Source organism: Chiroxiphia lanceolata, chromosome 2 (genome assembly GCF_009829145.1).
Source record: "Chiroxiphia lanceolata isolate bChiLan1 chromosome 2, bChiLan1.pri, whole genome shotgun sequence".
Lineage (NCBI taxonomy): Eukaryota > Metazoa > Chordata > Aves > Passeriformes > Pipridae > Chiroxiphia > Chiroxiphia lanceolata.
The window spans coordinates 17,706,139-17,727,299 of record NC_045638.1 but is presented as its reverse complement, the minus strand read 5'-3'; the positions used below and the strand labels follow the sequence as shown (position 1 = coordinate 17,727,299).

Genomic DNA, 21,161 nt, shown 5'->3' with positions numbered 1-21,161 from the left:
AACTGATGGTTTTATAAACTTCATGTGTGTTTATTTAGAATTAACAATTATTATTTAAGTACCCTCATTTCTATTAAACAAATAATACAAATATCACATTAAAGACATCCCTCACTATATGGAAATTAAGACATACCAAAACAGGAAGTTTTAGCATTATTCTTCTGGTTGTGAAGTCTGTCAATCCTGTCCTTATGCTTAAAAAGCAAGTCATGCTAATGCCTTGCTAAGGCCTTTCCAGCTTCAAAGTGAACATTCCACTGCTCAATAACCTTCCCCCTGAGAAAGTCATTTAGTCATAGGAGCTAATGACATCAGTCAAAAAACAGATCTGCTATGAATTTTGCGTACCTCATCTAAGTCTTCTGCATTGTTATATTAAATACTTCATTAAATTCTGTTGTATCAATATGAAAGATAACATAAAGCATTTCTATTTTTAAGTTTGTTGAGTATTTTTAACAAAGAATCCAGAATTTCGTAAATACCATTATGAGCTTTTATAAATCCTCATCAAATTGTCTGTTTGTGTTTCCGTCTCCACCCAGAGCCTCCTTTTAGTCCTGGTTTTCCACATAAAGGATTTATGGCTATGCCATGGTGTTAAGTGGCATCCAGATCTTCTTGGGGCTGTGGCAGTGAAGACCATCACCTGGCACTGGGCATTTACAACATTGTGCTTAAACTCTTGAGCTTTTCCATGTAGTATTTCAGTGAATGTTACAAATATACTCTAGCTTTGGTAATTTTCTAATGATACGGGAGAGGGGTGGAAAAGAGCAGTGCCCTACAAAGCAGAGACTGGCACAGGGCCTTAGGAGCAGATGATCTGCTAGGGTGGGAATTCATTGTAAAGGAAGTACACTGAAGATACCTGTAGGTTATACCACAGTTGACAATCATATTTGGAACATAAATAAGGACATTCATGGGGCCAAGAACCCCTAAGGAGCATGAAAGTCATAAACCTGGTAAAAATCTAAGTGTTTTGGCTCCTTAGATCACTCTTGTTAGTGACTGCTACCACAAACGGTTTCCTTTTCCATTTTCACAGTAAGCCTAAGACCTATTCTGAATCCACAAGCTTTCTGGCACACGACTCCTGAAAAATGGAAATCCCTCACAAGTAGAAGAAAATGTAGGGGGTTATATGTGAAAATAACACTGAATTTTATGTTGACCTTCAGGTGTGTTTTTGGTAATCACACATTTTCTCTTATTTGAGCATGTTTTTATCTGTCCTGGTTTTGGCTGGGATAGAGTTAATATTCTGCTTAGTTGATAACACACTGATGTTTAGGCTGTTGCTAAGTAGTGCTTACTCTAAATCAAGGACTTTTCAGTTTCCCATGCTTTGTCAGTGAGCATGAGAAGCTGGGAGGAAGCATAGCCAGGATGGCTGACCTGAATGGGTCAAAGGGATATTCCATACCATAGGATGTCGTACCCAGTATATAAACTAGGGGAGTTGGGAGCGGGGACAGGGTGCTGATTGCTGCTCGGGGATGGACTGGGCATTGGTCAGTGGGTCTGTTTTATATTGTATTGTTATTGTACATTACTTGTGTTTCTCAAGTTTTATTCCTCTCTCTCCTTTCCATTACTAGTAGTAGTAGTAGCAGCAGCAGTATAATTATTATGTTTTATTTTGTTTCAGTTATTAAACTGTTCTTACCTCAACCCATGAGGTTTACCATTTCTTTCCAAATCTCCCCACTAGGGTGGCGGTGGGGTGACTGAGAGGTTGTATAGTACTTAGTTACCAGCTGGGTTTAAACCATGACACTACCAAAAATATTTGCCTAGGTGTTTAATGAAGTAATACACAGGATTTAACAGCAAAATTTTGAGGCTTAAGGTTAAATTCACCCAGAGGCTTAGACTGAAAGAAGCCTGTGGACATGGCAAGATCTCATCTCACTCCATCCCATTGGGATCTTCAGCCCTGCATTGGACCTCCAGGCACAGGTCTGTTTTTCAGTGGAATAGGGATGTGTGAAAACCTCAGAGCAGGGCTTACAGTGGTGGCTAGTGATGGTACCTTTCCAGCCTAGGTATCCTAATGGCTATTGCACTCCCCTGGGTTAGGTGGTTCATGTCCAGATCCCTCTCTGTCTCTGTCAGAAAAGCTTTTGAATATGGTTTTCAGCCTCTCAGTGACTGCTTTATGTAACAGCCTTCTGGAGTTGAAGCAGACTTCATTTTCTCTCAGGTAGGAGCAGTTCAGTTTTGAAAAAGGAAGTTAATATATTCACTGGTCAGGATAGAAAACTGAGGAAGCCTCTACAGATCAACACTGACGAGACTGAGGAGTAATTAATACAGGGTTCCAGTTGCTAAACTTCAGTTTAAGCTAGGAAATTTAAAAGCTTAATTTCTTTCCACAGAATTTTGCTTTACAAATATTTTTGTATGGTTTTGCACAAGGGTGTATTTTTAGTCCATATATCTCTGGTGCTACACGTTAAGTGTCAGGTTTGCCTCTGCAGCTCCCTGGCTTTCTGAGGAATGTGCTAATGGTGTAACCTACTGGCAGTCCAGCCATTTGGTCAGGGTGCCCCCAACTGAGCTAGAAGAGAAGTGATGGGGCAGTTAATTCCTTTTATGGACCCCTGTGTAGCTCAGGGAATTCACCAACCATGCACATGTGTTTGAATTTAGAGCCTCTTGGAGGAGCAGGAGAAATGTAAGGGTGTGCTTCTGCTGCCAAGCTGCTTCACCTGGTATTGCACTGGGGTCATGTTGCCCCTCCTGTCCATGCACAGTGCACGCTGGGGGCACGTGTCCTTCCCTCTGGAGGAAAACCCAGAAGCAGGCGAGCCCAGGCCAGGCCAGTAGGTAACCCTGCTGCAGGGCCCCCACCCAGATGCTCACAGGTCAGCTTATGCTGCTTGGTCAGAGGATCCCAGTTCACAGAACAGGTAACAAAAACAGCCTGCAGATGTTTTTGTGCAGACCTAGATCCCAGACGGCTTAGGAAGCACTCAGAACACTCCTGAATCAAAAACACTTCAGAATCAAATCCTGAATTCCTTAGTGAGACAAAAGATATGTTAAATTGTTTGGTGCTTTCTCCAACAATCCAATCAATTTTACGGGATTTGGCTCTAATTTTATTTTAAAGCAATCTATTTTTCCTATATAAATACAAAAAAAAAATATCTCAGTTGCACATCAAAAAGCCATTTCCTACTCCCTGTGTTGTGTCAAGCATTCCATCCCTGTAGGTTGTTTCATTTACTCTATTCCCTTTTTTCACAGTGCAGTGTAGAGGAAAGGGAGAAAATGATTCAGTCGTCAAAATTACTGCCTCCAGTACAGGATTATTGCTCATAATATTTTCTCTGGACAGGCTCACACCAGACTTCAGTGGCTCAGAAAATAATGCTGCCCTGGTTAAAGCATTGTTACTCAGGCCTCACACTGGTGTGAGGAATTTCAGTGCAAAGGAGATATTTTCATAGCACCGTAAGCTAGAAGGAAAACCATCTTTTCGTGAACTGTGCTTTTCCAAAATTCACTGAAGAGTTAGCACTAGTGTGGCTCTTATCCCCTTAGGGAGATTAACACACTACACCAGGAACAAATAAATAAATCATACATGGCTGTCAGGCAGACGTGGGAAAAGGATTTTTTTTTTTAGTGAAACTATTGGATCAAGTGACCTTGTTTCGACCTGGATTTGGGCAGAAGCCAGTCCCGGTGGAACAAACGTAATAAGGCTGTACTTGAGATGTCTTTGGGGTTTTGCTTATTTTCTTTTTGTTGGGCAGAGTTTTAAAATAACAGAGAAAAATCAAATCCATTCGAATAACTGATGTATTTATTTTCTTATATACACTTAAATATGGCACATCTGACAGTAGTTGTACAATAGACACAAAATGATAATCGAAGCTGGACAGTAGATCAAATAACTCAGTGCTGAACCTATTAGAAGCCAAATCTGTACACTGAATTTTTGAAGAAAGTTTTATCCAGGAGCTGCATTGGCTAAGGATTCAGAGGCTAACATTATCAAGTCTCAATTTCTGAAAGACTGGCTGGAGACCGTGTCTCTATTTTCAATATACCAGCTTCATCTTCCATAATGTAACATCGAACTGGCACTTTCCAATCTTTCTTCCATGCAGCCAGCAATTCACTGGCTGTTACCTCTTAGAGAACAATTGCCAATGTCCCAGAGGATTCACTTGCAGTTAGTGATTACTCTAATAAATAAATGCAGACTAGATTAATTCTTCTGCTATTAATGTGGAAGATGTTCATGTTTACTATGGTTTGAAAGTCAGTGACAGCTACTTTGCAAAGCAGTGAATTCTTGAAGAATAGGGGAAGCTCAGTCAAGGAGTTTCTCTGCTTTGGGACCCATGAGAACCTCTCTTCTCCTTCGGACAACGACAATGCTTGGAACACACTGGCTTGGCGGTTGGGCATGTTCTGGGTTGGGGTGGACATCTGTCTTCACAGCTGTTTGATAAAGGGGAAAGAAAGCAAAAAGAGACAAGCATTGTAATATGATAATTCTTCACTGTCACATTCCTCAGCTTTTTCATCACTGAACACTGCAATGCTCCCTAGACACCATTTGGGAAAGTGTTGACATCCTACAACGCAGGAAGACAAGAATTTCCTGGTTGACAATTATTGTCTACGGCAACGTGTCTTGTAGTTGTCTATTTGTCCACAGTTATGACCTAAGTGATACTTTCATTTCTTGAGGTGATGCTTTCATTTCTTGAGAGCAGTCAAGTCCCAAGTGTCAGCACTGGACAGTGCTGCCATCAAACTCTGCAAAGTACCTTATCTCCACCTGATGCTTCAGCTTTGCTCCTCCAGGAATACTGGGCATAGATGTCTGGCATTAAAGTCCTGTGTCCAGATTATAGTAATTTCTAGAAGCCAAATTCATGTAAACAAATGATTACATTGCTCCCCTTCCACCCATCTGAAGCACATAAACGACCAAGTCTTTCATGCTCACTTTCAGCTCTGCTGATTGTTTTGGCTATTTTTGTACTCGTCAACTATATTGTTTGTCCTTATTTTCAAAGCTGAACCTGAAGATGCAAAGGTTGCTTCTTCCCCAGAGTCTTCTCCATGAATGAACCTATGAGGTCTCTGAGAGTTGACCCTATGGGTGACCACTCAGGGAGCTGCAGCTCTGCCAAGGTACCCGGGGACACTGGATGTGGACTTTCCTTACATAAACTTTGAGACTGAGATACTGCAGGCTTGTGGGTCTCTACATGGGACCAAGGCTTTCTGAGAAATGTTAAAAATAAACTAATGCATGGAAACAGGTATTTTAAGAGTGTATTTTTTATCTGAGTCTTGGCATGGAAACCTCAAAACTAATTATACAAAAAAATTAGGGAAATGCATGAAGTATAGTAGCCCCAGAAAAATTTTACTGCTTCTCAGTGGAGTCAGAGCTGATTGAGTGGATTTGTATGTGTACAAAATTGCTTTAGGTCTAGCAAATCACTTGGTCTGAGGAATAAGGAATGTCCTGTGTGCTCTGTGTGCCAACTTAGGGAGCCTGTGTCCCTAAACATCCATGAGATTGCATTCAGCTGTCACAGAGAGTCTTGCATTTGTAGTTGCCTACCTACAAATGCAAGACTCAGTATCTCACTGCAAAAACTAATTTCAGGTGTGTAGTTTTAATCATCATTCCTTTAAGATTAGGGGAAAGAAAAGTAATAAGTATTGATAGTTAAATATCAGCCTTGTCCAGATTTCTTTAAAACACAATTAAATAAATCTTAGATTCCTGAGGTAAGTATTATAAATATAATTGCCATTATTATTATCTCCCTAACTTCAGCAAGGTATTTTATCCCAGTTGGACCTCCTTACCAATTCAGCACTTGCACTTCTAACATCTAGGCAAGCTAACTCAGATCTTGCAGTGTAGACACTGAATGACAAGGATCACTTACCTGCAGGTTTCAGCATGAAATATCTTGTGTTTTAGAGCACAGCTCTCCTGGCTCTCCCTACACAAATAGCAGCTGCAGTTCTCTTTACTTTGAAAGAAATCTGTGGGACACTTATGTCTACAGATGCATTCACAATTTTCTTCATCAAATTCCATATGTTGTCCACACATAGCCAGCTCAGCAAGAGAAGGGAGTCCTGCAATAGCACATACATCTTTTAGCAGTAAGCTTTACGTGACTAAATCCTGAGTTTGAAGAGACTAACTCTCTCTGTTCTCTAATCACTGGGACTCACACATGTACTCTCTGATAGATTCTAGACTTCAGAATTTCTGTTATAACGTACAGTGCAGAAAAGGACTTGAGAGAATTGGGATGATTATTTTACTGCTCTATACTGCTCTAATACTGCTATTTCTCATGAGTTGAACCCAACACAACAATTTTTGAGGATGTACATTACAAGAGCCTAGTGTTATGCTTTGGAATGTATAAATCTTTACTGACAGCAAGTTTCAAAAAGAAAATCTCTAAAAGGATTTAGTCTATACCCATGACAAAAAGACACATCCATGCAAACTACCAGACCCCCTAAGACACACCACTACACATACACTGCAGAAATTTTTAAGGAGTAATGCTATGTCTAGTAAGATGTAAGCTGGCCTAGCCCTTCAGCAAGGAGCACGTGCACACTTGTCAGATAAAAATAAAAGGAAATACTTTGTTTCAGAAACAAAACCCCAGCCAAGGGAACACACTGTCAAATACCTCATCTATCTTCCCTCAAAATACACATCTGGAGTACAATATGAAGCTAATCCTAGCAAAAAGGAAACACATTTTGTGAAAGCTTTATTAAAATGCAAGCAGCACATCCCCGGTTAAAGGTCATGGCATATAACATGTCACTGGGAAGGTAATTTCCTGTAGTTTTACAATTAGCTTTTGGATGTAACCTGTGGAATGTAACCTGCATCTGTGACCTCTGCCACCTGATCTCAGTGGCACACTACTTGAAAGAAACCTTCATTATTGTTTACTTAATGCTGGAAAACCAATATCCAGACAGAATAAAACCCAAGGCCTACTGGAAGGCAGGAAAGAATCTGCCTAAAATTCTTGGAAGACAAACTCTTTCCTTGGGGTGATAAAGCTCAGCCTGTTTGAAGTGGTGCAGAATATTTCGATCTCACTTTGTTTCAACCTCAAAGACAGATTTTAAGTTATTTTGTCCCAGACACTTGCCAAACACAATGTACTTCAGAGAATCATATTTTTTCTGAGGAAGTATTGAGTCTAGTTCAATGAAAGCTATAATTCAATGAGCCACAAATTTTAATGCTCCAAGCTGACCTTACAAAAGGCTAAGTTAAGAGAACTCTTACTATTCACAGTCATTTGGACTTAATCTGAAATACAGAGTACTAATCCTTTCTTGAGTGAAAAGTCTGACTTGATTTTAACTACCTAACCTGATGGTCAGAGAATCTGGTCCAGAGTAAGAAAAAATCCAACAGAAACCACTATGCAACGGATTTCTTGCTTATTAACATTAGGATTTCTTAATCAGCAGACCAGTTTATGAGGTTATTTAGTTTTATTTTAGTTTGCAAGTCTAGAAGTTGCTCGCCAACTTGCCTTATTCTTATCCAAAGCCTTGGATTCTTTTGCTTGATGTGTGTAGGTTAAACCACAAAGGCAGGGTTTCCTTCTGTGTTTGTCTGTTCTAGTGCTATGACTGTGTTATTTTGACCAGTACAATTTCCTGAGAAAAACAGTTTCTAAAATCCTTAAACAGGACTTGGAGAAAATGTAGCTTCTCTTAATATTTATTGCTAGTCAGTATCTTTAGACTTACACAGTTACCACCCCAGAATGTTTCCTGCAAATTTCTTTGACAGATTAAAAATTTACAGGAGAAGCAGAGGATGAAGGGCAGCAGTTTCCCTTCTACAAATTTTACCCTGTTCTATTTCCTTCCCCAGACCTGGAGGTGTATACACACGTACTCTTGAGTACATAGGACATATCGGTTTCAAAGCCTCCTAAATAACTTAATATTATCATAAAAATACTCAAATACTTTGAAAGTTCATATAATTTTTGGCACTGACTATAGCTAACAGGCACAGCTGATTTTACCTATCTTACTCCTTATTAAGTCCCTTCTTAAGAGTTTCCCACAATAAATATTCAGCACCTGCTCCATGCAATATATTCCAGGGCATTTTTTTTCTACAATTAAAAAGTTTTCACTAATGCCCATCTTACAATTTAAGGCCAATAAATAAAAATGTAAAATAAAAATGTATTCAGGGTGCCTACTTCACAAACTCTTTTAAATACTTTCCTATGTCTTAGTCAGGTTGCTAATATAGAGAGAGCAAAACATCCAAGCAGAAAGCATGATATGGGGGTAAACACATGAGTGTTTATTTTCAGATGAGTTTCCACACTGTAATCCAAGTATATTTGGGGATGTGGAATAAAAACTGTGTCTCTCTATGGAAAACAAAGTGAGAAAAAACCCAAAATGAGACACAAGCCGCTTGGAGATAATATGCAAAAGTGTATGTTTGTCGTTTTGTCTTTACCTTCACGTCTGTTGGAGTGCTGTGTGTCTATAACACATTCACATTTGTCACTATCCCAGATCCATCCACTATGGCAAAATTTGTTGGTAAAGGGGCATCTAGGAGAAAAACAAAATTGAGATAAAAATTAAAACAAAACCAAAAATGATTAGGTGCATCGGTGTAGTCATTTGGCAAAAAGAACCTGCTACTTTGCTGGGTCTGCCACTTGTACTACATGAAGGCTTGGCATCTGTGTGCATTGCTGCTGCAAAGAGAAAAACTTGGGACTGGGTGGTTCTGCTGATAGGGTTGAGCTGTCTGGCTCCCAGCAACTACAAGAAGCAAGTAAAGCACGTATTTCAAATTACAGCCTTAAGAAATGGCTACAATTGTGCAGCTCCACTTTTCCATAAAACAGCATTATCCCACCCAGGGTAGTCTTTGTCTTGTAGTATTTGTGCCATGTAACTGTATATTCAATTTTGCCATTCTGCCAGAAGGTGCAGCTCCATTTTGAATTTGACGATGCTTAATGGACTATTTCAACATCAGAGAAGGCCAGTTTGACTTTGAGGCCATTTTCTCTGGGACAGCAACTCATAAAGTGAAGGAAAGCTGAGGTATTTCTGTATTTGTCTAGGAAGAGAATTTAGAGTGGCCAACAGGAGAGAAGGCTGGAGTGGCTTTGCTGAAATGGCACCTCTGCCCAGCCCAGATGTCCAACTGAAGGGCAATTATGGGACAAGCCCATACACAGGGCTTGACAGAGACATCCGAGCTGTCTTCCAATGAGTCATTCAGGCTATTTGTGTTTCTAGAGTCTTTGTTAAATTGATGTAGCCTATTCTCACCAGGAGCACAAGTATGAAGTTATTTTGGAGTTAGATGTGAGGTCACTTTTCTCCAGCCCATGAGCCTGACAGATGCAAACCAGGACTGGACCAAAAAGTGAAAAGCCATGATTCACATTGATTCTGACCTGGCGTGCCATAAGGTATGGCAGAGGGCTTTAGCTTGAGCTCATAATTCAGTGTGCCCTGGCTAAATAATGCATGAATAGAGTTGCTGTGTCAAGTTGAAAAAGTCTGCACACATACCCAAATAGCTCCAGTGGAGCATAGTGCTAATATGTGCACTTTGAGTCCCTGCTCAAGCACCTAAATGTCTTAGTGACTCCAGATGCTGCTGAACTAGCCTGCAGTTTTTTGGATTCTGGTGTCCATTCACTTATAATTCACCAGATTTAGTAAAACTTTCTAACCCCAAGTGATAATCAAGTTATTCAGAAAAACCACTGGGATAACAGAAAGAGAATGGACCATTATAACAAAATAATTTGAATATGTGTAGAAGTTTGCAAATGAGGGAACTTACCCATCTTCTTCTGGGTACTGGACAGATCTTCGTATGATGGTATACTGGTGGTGCTGGGTATTTGATGTACATTTACAGCCTGTGTGATTGGCAATTTTGATGGGCACAGGCTCAGGAACACTTGTCAAGGGAACCGAGATCTCAAAGAGCTAGGTGGGTGAAATAATATTTATTTTTCAGTTTCCATTATGCAGTTAATATTTTGAGTTTTAAATAAAAATGTCTTATTTTTTGACATCATTTTTGCCACCCTTGCTCTTTTCTAGAGATAGTTACCATAAGTATAAATGAGAGTTTTGAAGAGTAACCAATGCCCACCAAAGTAGGAACTTGCCAAAACGGTGGTCCTAGTACTGTATTAACAGCTATTAAACATCCAAGACCACTCAAAATTGTTTGCAAACAAACTCAAAAACCTCTTCTGGATGCTAGGGACAAATGGAAAAGAGGTAGGTGTTGGGAACTTTGTTATATCATCAACTGAATCTCGACCACTTATGAAGACAGCTATTAAACTGTCCTTAGGTATAATCACAGTATGCATCTTTAGGGGCCTAACTGAACCTCTACAGACTACTGAGAGAGGGAAAAAACACGTGTAAATAGAGAAAAGTTCATTCTGCTTCAGCTGGATTTCTGCAGGGAATCATCCCAGAAACATCTCTCTGTTGACTATAGCAGGAGCTTAAGAAACAAAGCAGCCTGTCTTCAGTGCATCCAAACTGTTAAGGGTAATGTTTGAGTAGCCCTGTGGAGGCTCTGATTCTTTGGGCAGCTACGTCTAGGAGCTGTTGAAGTGATCCACACCCTCTCTGCCTCCCAGACCAGCTTCCTTCTCATGGAAACTAAAACACTGGGTACATCTTGGTGTGCCAGCATGTTTTGGCTTAATGCTGCATCCACGTACAGGGACTGGGTATTCCTATGCTGGAGTGCTTAGACATTTAAACTTAGGATTTTTAGTATCTAACTTCAGGTGGCATTAATATCCTTCAGTGGACATTATACACCAAGGAAAGAAAAAATGCTCTTACTACAATGGGAATATGGGAATAAATCCATTAGGTGAGTAAATCTGGACTGATGGTGGTGTATCCAAAAGTGGAACTTAGTTGGGGGCTTTTGAAGGAATGCTTATTTTGAAGGATGCTAAAGGAATGTTACACTCTGCAAAACTGCAGTTTTTCAACAACAGTTTTTTGAACTGCTACTCAAAAAACACATAAATAAATAAATACTTTTTAGCCTGACCCAGCTCTCTGAGCTGATCGGATGTCTTTTGTGTGTGGCCAACAGCTCATAAGAGCTTTCTCCTTCTGGTGTGGAATGAAAGCAATTAATGAGCATTGACGCAAGAAGGACAGGCCCTGATTTATTTTACTCCAGCTATATTCCAGCACAACCAGACACAGTGGAATTACAGTCCAACAGACACGAAATAAATACAGAAGTGAATTGGATCTGTTCCCCATGAAGGCTTCAATTTTCTTTTTAAAACAACTGCCCTTGATCTTTGTTCTGATTTAAAGAAAAGCCTTTTTTCGTAAGTAGAACTTCATTTATTATGCCAAGTCAAGTAGGAATGCACAAGATGAAGTTTCCTGTGCTTCTTCTGTGGGTATAAATCATAGAATCATAGAAAGGCTTGGGTTGGAAGAGACCTTAGAGATCATGTAGTTCCTCCCACCCCCGCCCCGGCCTCCATGAGCAGGGATGCCACCCACTAGATCAGACTGCTGATCAACACAGATGGTTTCATCCATAGAGGAGACTGAGAGCACTAAACTTGGAGCTCTGCTCAGCCACCCACGGGAGCAAGATATCTCTGTACATAGCCTCTAGTGGGAATCTACAGAAAGAAGCTTTCTGGCTACTCTGTGCTCACTTTTTTGGCATTGGCCATTAAAACTGGGTTATTGCATGTTGTAACTAATTAGTAATTGATGATTCGTTCAAGCCTTTCTTTTCCTAAGTGACTTGTTATTTGGGACATTCAGATCCTGAGGCATTCTAATTAAGAGCATCTGGTCTCTCTTGATGAAAACGTGTCCTTTTCTGGATCACAAAATTGCACATCCAAAATTATTAGCCAGCCTTCTTGGCACAGTAATGTTGAAATGCAGTGGCCCCACACAACAAAATTTTTTGGGGTCTCTCTTAAACCTTTGATACAGAGGATTCCCACAAGCCAATACTTTCAAGGTCTCCCCAGTCCAACTAACAATACATTAAAGAAGGATTAAACTTCTTAACAGTGAGCCTGCGGTCACTTTCTCAAGGCCTGATTTTCCATTTCTACACATATATAATTCATGTCTAATAATGCAACATGAATGTAAAATGCTATTACACATGCTACATTCACTCTGCATGAATAAAAAATTAATTCTTCTGTTTGTTATGATAGTGCAGACAGATCTTTCATAACAGGATCTCAGAAACCAAACATCCTTCTTCCCCTCCTTTTTTGGAGAGCCAGGGTAAAAAGAAAACAGATGAACAGTCTCATTTACCGTTTTCGACACGTAAGTTGTACTTGTATTCATGCAGCTCAGACTCTCCTCATTGCAGCAGCCTCCACATCTGAACACATTCACACAAGGGGGCTTGAAAAATTTGTTGGTTGTTGTACCCAGCTCTTTGGCAACTTCCACACAGGTTTCCCTTGGCACACATTGAGTCTTTTGCCATTCTTCATCTATGACTGGAGAAAACACCATTTTTATGAGTAATTATGTCAAAGTTAAACCTCTTGATTAGTGAAGCAGAAGCATTATTTAAATACAAATGAAGTGCTGGCAGGCCTTTTGCACTTACTTGGATCAGTTTGCACTTACTTGGATCGATCTAAGGATCAGAGAGAGTCTGAGTTCAAAATTATCCCAGTAACTTACAGCAGCTTACTGGCAGAGAGGTTGTTGCATTTATCCACCTTTAGATTTCAATGCAGATGAACAAAATCTCTATTAATTCTGGCTGGTTAGGTACAGCTGCATCGATTTCCCCTAGCTGAGAGTCCCCCAGCTCCACATCATCTTAAAAAATCTGCTCCCTACCCTGTTCCCCTTCGCTTCAGGGTCACCTTCCTTTTTGTCATTTTATCCTCACTCTGCATGTACCCCACCACAGATTCTCAGTAGAGCCGGGGCCCGAGTGCAAAAGCACCTTAATGATCAGCAGATTCTGGTCAGAGAGTATTAATACTCCTGCTGGATGTCAGCCAGTGAGCAGTGTTTCCAAAATGTCTAAGGAAAGCCAAGACAAACAATCTCACACCTCAGTACCATCAGGGGGTTCAAGTCTGAATAACAGGAATATGAATTCAAGCATGATCTGTCTATTCAAAACACTGTGACATCTTTCAAATACTGAATTGTTGTAGACTAGTGGACTAGAGTTGACTGATCTGTCACATTCTGACTGTAAGAAGAAATAATGCATTAACTGATTAAACCAGACAGAGAAAACAGTGACATTTACATAATACAGTCCTGAGTCTTGTCAAGAAATGTCCCTGCTTTTTTTGGCTTTTGCTTACCTGATTCAAGTTATGAAATTACTCAAGAGTCATCAATGCTTATGCTTTAAGTTCTTAAAATTATGAAAAACATTTTTCCTGTCTGCCCTTGTCCCATCAAGCTTATGAAAGATCAAAGACAACTTCTACACTATTAAAAAAAATGCTCTCTCTTCCATTGTATTCCACCTTCCTAATATTGTGAAAGGAGTGCCTAAGTTTACAGGGAAGTTCTGGGGACAAAAAACCTGAAATAATTTTAACCTACATATTATACCTTACCTTCAGATGAGCATTTATTTTTTTCCCTTTCCTACCTGCCTTTCCTTTTCTTTTCTTTTTTTTTTTTAACTTTTTCTTCAACTGTCTGTGTATATTTAAATCATTTTGTTTATTCCTACAGTCCTTCCCCTGGGGTTGATTCACTCCCTTTCCTAGTCATGAAAAGAGTACAGGAAATAAGAGCCTGGGGTCTGAATTCTGATTTTACAACATAAATTAAGAGAAGAATCATTGAAATTAATAGAATTTTCTAGAGTAATGTCAGTCTATCAAAATAGCAATCTAATCCTAGCCTTAAAATAGAAAATAAAGTGTTTGCCAAAGTCATTATGGTATGTGCATGTAATCACTTCAGATATCACTTCAATGAGTGTAAGCAGTGATGACCTTTCCAACAGAACACATCCTCACTTTATTAACCACTTCTTCAACAGAAGGGCTGTTATAGGAATTGGGTGTCTTGTTCAGAAGCATCATGGTCACCCTGATCTTTCCTGTGAGCAAGCACAGGGCAGTTGCTGAGAAATTTGGCTCTGATAAGGACTCCAGCTTGAAAGTGCTGCAGTTCTTAGTGAGCTGAGCTGCTCAGAGGAGGCTGTGGTTAGACAAAGTAATGCAAACTTTCAGTGAATTCGTCGTTAAAGCTCTAGAAAGGAGGAATAAAGTCCTGAATTTGCCCTGCTGGAGTTTAGGGTGCTGTGGAAGATGGTCTAGTGAAACAATGATGAGTCTCGACCCAGCCTTCTCATCAAAACTCTTAAAACAAAACAGATGGCCTTGGCATAAAGGTCACTATTTAATGACTGGAAAGGGTGTGGGAAAGAAATACATGTTCGTAGGCTTGGGTTTTTTTAAAAGGAGCTTTAGTACCTTGAATGTACTAAGATATTAGAACAAATGTAGTTTCTGCCCTGGGATAATTTCACTTTGGATGGAAGAATGGAGACAATGACCCAATAGGCTTTTTTTAACTCGAATTTCAGTGACTTGCCTTTAAATGAGAAAGCTGACATCTCTGTGTCTAGAGTTAGGCTTTCAAAGGAAAAATAGGAAGCAACCTAATAGCTATTTCAAGTAGAAAATTGTATCTGTATGACTATAGTCATAGAACCACAGAATAGTTTGGGTTGGAAGGGACCTTAAAGATCCTCTAGCTCCAACCCTACTGCCATGGGCAGGGATACCTCCCACTAGACCAGGTTGCTTCGAGCTCCATCCAGCCTGGCCTTGGGCACTACTAGGGATGGAGCACCCACAACTTCTCTGGGCAACCTGTTCCAGTGCCTCACCACCTTCACAGTAAAGAATTTCTTCCTAATATCTAATCTAAACCTATTCTCTTTCAGCTTAAAGCCATTCCCCCTTGTCCTGTCACTACACGTCCTTGGAAAAAGTTCCTCTCTATCTCCCTTGTAGTCCTCTTTATGTACTGGAAGGCTACAATTATGTCTCCACTTAGCCTTCTCCAGGCTTAGCAGCCCCAAGTCTCTTTGTCTTCATAGGAGAGATGCTCCAGCTCTGTGACAATCTCACATTAGTCACAGCACACTAAATGGCATTCTGACTTTATTACCTCAACATTATTTACATTATAAATAATTACATACATATTTACATTATAAATACTAAATTATATTATTCTGCCAGTGAAAAATGCCCATTTCAGTATGTCCTGCCTCAATAACACCTGATAACATTCTCTTTTGTCATGCTGTTTTGACAAAAGGAATATTTTAATTTTGCAGAAATGCTGGTGCTCACTAAATGATCAATGGTGAGAGTTACAGAGAATTCTATAATTTAATAGAGAATTACAGCATTTGACACTGGGTACCACTTCAAATAACTCTATGGATTTTTAATGTTGCTGACTAGAATTATAAAGGTATATAAACAAAATGTTCATCATTAATTAAAGCCATCTTAATTGTTCCAAAGGTGTGTATTTGATTTAACTTGTTTTCTGTACAAAATTTCTATGAGAAGTTTTAAAACATGCCTGTGATGTGAAAGCCCTCTTCAGACTGGCACTTGTATATGCATTTCTGTGCTGTGGCTCAGAGAAGCAGTTTAAGGCCTTCGCTCAGACATAATTTAGCTGAATAATGGGGTGTGAATGTGGCTGAAGTTGTTGTAAAAGTGGTATTGGAACAGGATCAGCAATATCTGATTTCCCACAAGGAAAGTGATATGATCATATCACTTCAGGGTAAAGACAACAAAAAAGATTAGCTGTCTGTCCTTCATTAGGCTACAGTGTAACTTTGCTGTAGAAAATCCATTTGCTAGACCAAAATATAGTAACTGATCCTTTATTTTATATCCATGAACATGTAATGTCTTTTGAGTCTTTCAGCTACAAGGAATAAAATTCATTTTTGCTCCAGATGAGGGAGTAGATTGTGATTCTTGACTTTCAGTTGCTGTTTGGTTGCTTCAAGATCTGCTTTTCTCTGGAGGAATTTCCTCAAATAGATTGAGGTTAGGACAATACCTTCTTTCTCTCAATTCCCACCCAGACGCTGCTGCTGATGCAGTGCCTTGTATCAGAGCACACCTAATAAAAAAGGGATTTCTATGCCTGCAGTAAAGTTCATTCATTTCTGCTTGCAAGCAAATTCTGAGATATAGCACAATGCTGCTGGCTGGCCCCTTTGCCAATCATTCTGACTCAGTCTTTGCACACTGACTTCTCCTTTTGTGGACTGACAAATCCCTACATGGTACAGGGAGGTGTACTCAGACTGTTGTCTGACATTTTTTCTTACACAGTCATTTTCCATTAATGCCCTGTTGTTTCCAGTATGGGTGTGTTCTAGGAAGCCCCTTGTATTTAACACTTTGCTGCACAAGAATCAGGGGACTTGAAGCTGCGATCAGACTCATCCACAAACCTGCACCTACCTTTTAGTGTGTCGATGTCATAGAAAGCAGCAGCAAATCTGGTCGAGCGATGTGATGCAGAGCGTGAGTCTAAATTGGCCAGACTCTTGAGTTTTAGCCTGCATTTCCACAGCTTCCAGTCCTCAGAGTGAGTAATGTGAAGCAGCTCTTCCAGGCTGGATGCTCTCCTAATCTGCTGTTCTGATCGCTCCAATGCTGACAGAGATGTCCTCTGGAAGGAAAGGGCGAAGTCAGAAAGCTGGAACTTTACAGCCTGTCCCCAGTGCATGGAGCACTTGTACCAAATGACAGCACATTACTGAGGACATCTGAGAGTACCTGGGAAAACAGCAGCACATAGAGATGTCCAGGGCTTTGACAGTGTGCAGCACCAGACTGATCTGCAGGATTTGTGCCCGTATAAATTGGGAAGGGGAGATACCCACTTCATCACAGCCCTCAGAGCTATTTGACAAATGCAGACCTTACTGTGTCCTGGGTCCACAGGTAACCTGGCAGACAGTGATCACATCACTGCTGTGCCTGAGCTGGCCAGTCATGCCAGCGTGAATCCCAGGTCACCCCTACAGGCAACTTGAATGAGTTCAGCTGGTGAGCCCAATCCATGTGCCTTTGCAAAAAGCCACCTCAAGGTGCCAGAAGTCTGGTTCCAGCCATGAGACACCACTGCAGGTCTGGTGATACCTCTGGAAGCTGCACTAAGTACAAGGGCCCATCCACATGGCAGGCAAACATAGCATTCAACATGCTGCAAAGTGCAGGATGCATCTGCCTTCTTCCATTCTGACTGCTGTTTGGGTCATGCCCAAGTCAGCCAACACGGCCTCATGTCCAGCCTCAGGGCTGTGGCTGTGCAGCAGCATTAGCACGGTCATTGCATTTTCCACCTGTATGATGTCCATGACCACTATCTTCTCTTATTGGAGAAGACTTCTTACAAAGACCTACCTCATCAGTTTAAAGTTGATATTCACTTTAAAAACACCTGTTTAACACTTAATATAGCACAGCACCCCGTAACAATACTGGTTTCTTTTGGCTGCTGCTTTCTGACATCTGTGTTTGTGCCTTTATCAAGGCATTGAGAATTTATTTCCACTGACTCACCAGATCTGCTGAAAACATTGCCTCCAACCCAAGTAAAAGGTTATCTTTGTAAATGTCTGTTGCACTGAACTGGTGCTCTCTCAGCTGTACTCCCTGGTCATACAGTGAGCTGCATTTTTTGACATGAAAATAAAGGGTCGCAGTGCCAGCTGTCATAATAAAATGCCAGCTCTTAAAAGCAGAGCTGCAGTACAGGAGGCTGTCGATGAGATGTACAGCAGACAGAAGTCTGAACTGGTAGCAAGCGAGTGCTCTGTATAGGACTGGGGAAGGGGTGGGGAAAGCGTGACCTATAAGAGGAAGATTTTTAGATGAGATCTGAAACCCAGGCACGGAGTGCATGTTACTTGTTATTAAAACATCTGTGGCATTTATTTTGCAATGATACAGATGTTAGCCTGTACATACGGGCCAAGTTCGTTTTTGGGTAATTACCTTCCACTGACCTAAAATTCCCTGTGTAGTTAACTCAGAATAAGTTATTTGCTCTTCTTTTATGCCCATACAGAACATTATACTGTGCTCTAGCAAGCTGCCATGTTTCATTATAGAGATGGCTGCTTCATAGGTGAATGATTTCTCATGCATTTCATATGTGGTAAAAACTGGAAACCCCATCTCAGTACTTATGGACTAATAGCTCAGAAGGAATGTGAATACTTAGCAACAGTAACTGAATTTCAAGATAGTTTTACAAACAAGATGCCCAGAATTTTGCTGATCCAGGAAAGCTGAAATTCAGCTCGAGGTCAATGTGTCAAGACTTATTTTTTCTAAGAACCACAGCTTATATTCATTCCCATTCACAAACTGTTTCCTTGATCTTGCAAAACATGCAAGTGTAGGACCAGCACTGGCATGGTAATGGGACCAAAGATTTCAAAACTGAACTCTATTACCCATTGACTTTTTTTTCTCTCTGTTTGTGGTAAAAAATATGTTCTACTAGACTGAATTTGCAGAGAACCTGTAAAATGAGATGAAAGTATTCTGTAACTTAGAAGACATATCCCTGCACTTCTTATAAGAGCCAGTAGTTTGGAACAACCAGCTTTTCCATTTCTTTTGCTTATATATCAAGGGGTTTTACCAATCATAGAATCATAGTATTGTTAAGGTTGGAAAAGACCTCTAAGATCATCAAGTCCAACTGTCAGGCCAGCACCACTACCATTTTCACCACCAAACCTGATTCTTATCCTGATTCTTATATCAACAAAATAAGTTTTAAACCTAAGATGAAAGAGTACAGAAAAAATAGACATGCCTCCTCATGATAAGCAAAGATATCTGGTTTTGTCTAAAGCAAGAATTTGTACCGTTTTAGGGGAGTTTATATTTTTTAAGCTATACAAATTCCTTAGTGTGGACAGAATACACTGAAATTAACTAACTTTATGCCTTCACAAATACTATTGTATAAAAAGGTGATTAGTAGAGGTCATTATTATACAAAAAAAATGCATCTCCAATAGGATTTGAATTCTGACAATTAAAAAAACCCACCTCTGATATTGATGCATCATAGTGGTACTGACAAAGCTACCTATGTATTCAGGTTGTTCCTTCTCTTACTGGTTTTCATACACTGGAAATTGGAGAGTATGGTCAAAGGAAATGAAAGGAGCAGTGCTCATTACAGAATTACCTCTGCAGTCATCAGAAATGTATCCTAATAAACTAAATCATGATTGTCCAAAACTCACACAGAGCCCTCAGAACTGGAAGTTATCACTTCTCTGTCAGATCCAGCTCTCCTCAACATTGCCTGGGCTATTCAGCCCTGAGGTAAATATGTTGCCCCGACCCTCTTCATGTTTCCTAACACCTATTCAAGCTCTGCAGTTTGACGGGATAGCCTGTTTCCTACCATGACACCACTAGAATAATTGTATTCCTTCTTCTCATATTTGACTTCTTCCTCGGGGGAACAGATTTTACAGATGACTTTATAACTTCTTCATAGGATTCCCTATCCAGAATAGAATTTCCTGATGCCCTTTCCCACAACAATAGCAGCACTAGGATAAAGTATGGTCTGTGCCTCTGAGCATTGCTGACACGGGACAAGACGGTGAGCTGAAGGCACTGCTGAAGGCTTTTAAGGGAGGTCTGAATCTCAAGTAGCTGTAGGTTTTTACAGTGGGGACATCTATTTTTCTGTGAGCTAGTTGCTCTCAGCTCCCTCTGTAGCAAAGACAGAGAAATATAGACACTTTTAGAGCCTGATTCATTTAAAATCACATTGAAAGTCTTTTAGTGGCTGCCCAGCAAGGCCAGACTCGCCAGATCAGAAGATGGATCAGCATGGTAGATCTTTGGTCAAACATATCTCAACATAACTATCTCGGGTATGAAACATCTGAAGAGAAGAACCTCATTTTGTTTCAATCTTGCTAAGTGCCAAAACAGGAACAGTGGAAAGCACCTTTTGGTTCATTTGAGACTACTACAATGCTCTTATCCTAAATGTTCTTCTAAACCCAGCAGACTGTTCAGCAGTCAGGAGGGTATCCCTCATCCTGATACACTTTGACCATAGAGGTGGTTGTCCACAACTTAAAAGCATTCAAAACTAAAAGCTTAAAAAAATGAAAAGTGTGGAAGGTGCGTCCTGCTCCACCAGCAGGACATAGCCCTACAGACTGAACTGCTTTGGCTGGGCACTCTCTTGCTGCAGCACAGCAGCATGTTGTCATTAAATCTTTCCAGAGTGTCCAATTCTAGTCATGCTGTTCTGAAAAGGACAGCACCAAAGGAAAGCACAGAACTTCTTACAGTTTCAGATAATACCATGAGTGAAGTGTCTTAGAGCTGCTGGCACCATGCAGAGGTGGAGACTTCTTTCATATGCTGCAATTTAAACTCAAGCCCTGTTTAGACACAGACATACTCTGGCTGACTGAAAAGACCCACTTAGAAGAGCACAGCTTTGGACAGAAATGTAAATAAATGTTTCAAAATGTGAAATTGGAGGAAGGTGTTAGGTTCAACAGAGTCCTAGACTTACCTGTCATGTGATGATCTAGGACTTTATCCCTTCTCACAGTGATATCAAGTGGACAGCAGTTAAAATTAGCATTTGAACAGCAGGGGAGCTCCCCACTCAGCTACAGAGCAGGGAAAAAGATAGATGTCAAACTGACATTTCACTGACATTTCTGGAAGATCCAGCTCCTCACAAAAAGCAAGAGGAACAGTGCCAACTGTCTACTTCTCCTGACTGTAGCCATCTGCACATGCTGTTTCCCACTTTTCAGATAACCCCTACCTCCCTTTTTTAGTCTTTCTCTGCTAACTACAGTCCTTCCTTCCAGGTTCCCCTCCCATTCTCCACTCTGCTCTCATCATCTTGTACTTTTTGGCTCCCACTGTGCTTTCATGTTGTTTATTTTTACTTCTTTCCCCATATTCTGCTAGGTGAGAGTCTAATGAAACCTAACTCAGACTGTG

General features: G+C 40.4%; 1 protein-coding gene across 1 annotated transcript in view; it reads right to left on the bottom strand.

Annotated features, from left to right (window-relative positions):
* Positions 1 to 3,801: 3,801 nt before the first annotated feature.
* The window catches only part of VEGFD (vascular endothelial growth factor D), a 30,353-nt gene continuing 12,993 nt past the window's right edge, over positions 3,802 to 21,161 (bottom strand). The window contains exons 2-7 of the mRNA XM_032680590.1: positions 16,602 to 16,812; positions 12,412 to 12,602; positions 9,899 to 10,047; positions 8,543 to 8,640; positions 5,946 to 6,141; positions 3,802 to 4,470 (exon numbers count right to left, since the gene is read on the bottom strand). Coding sequence (XP_032536481.1) covers positions 4,344 to 4,470; positions 5,946 to 6,141; positions 8,543 to 8,640; positions 9,899 to 10,047; positions 12,412 to 12,602; positions 16,602 to 16,812 — 972 coding nt within the window. The 3' untranslated portion in view covers positions 3,802 to 4,343. The remainder of the gene's footprint in view (positions 4,471 to 5,945; positions 6,142 to 8,542; positions 8,641 to 9,898; positions 10,048 to 12,411; positions 12,603 to 16,601; positions 16,813 to 21,161) is intronic.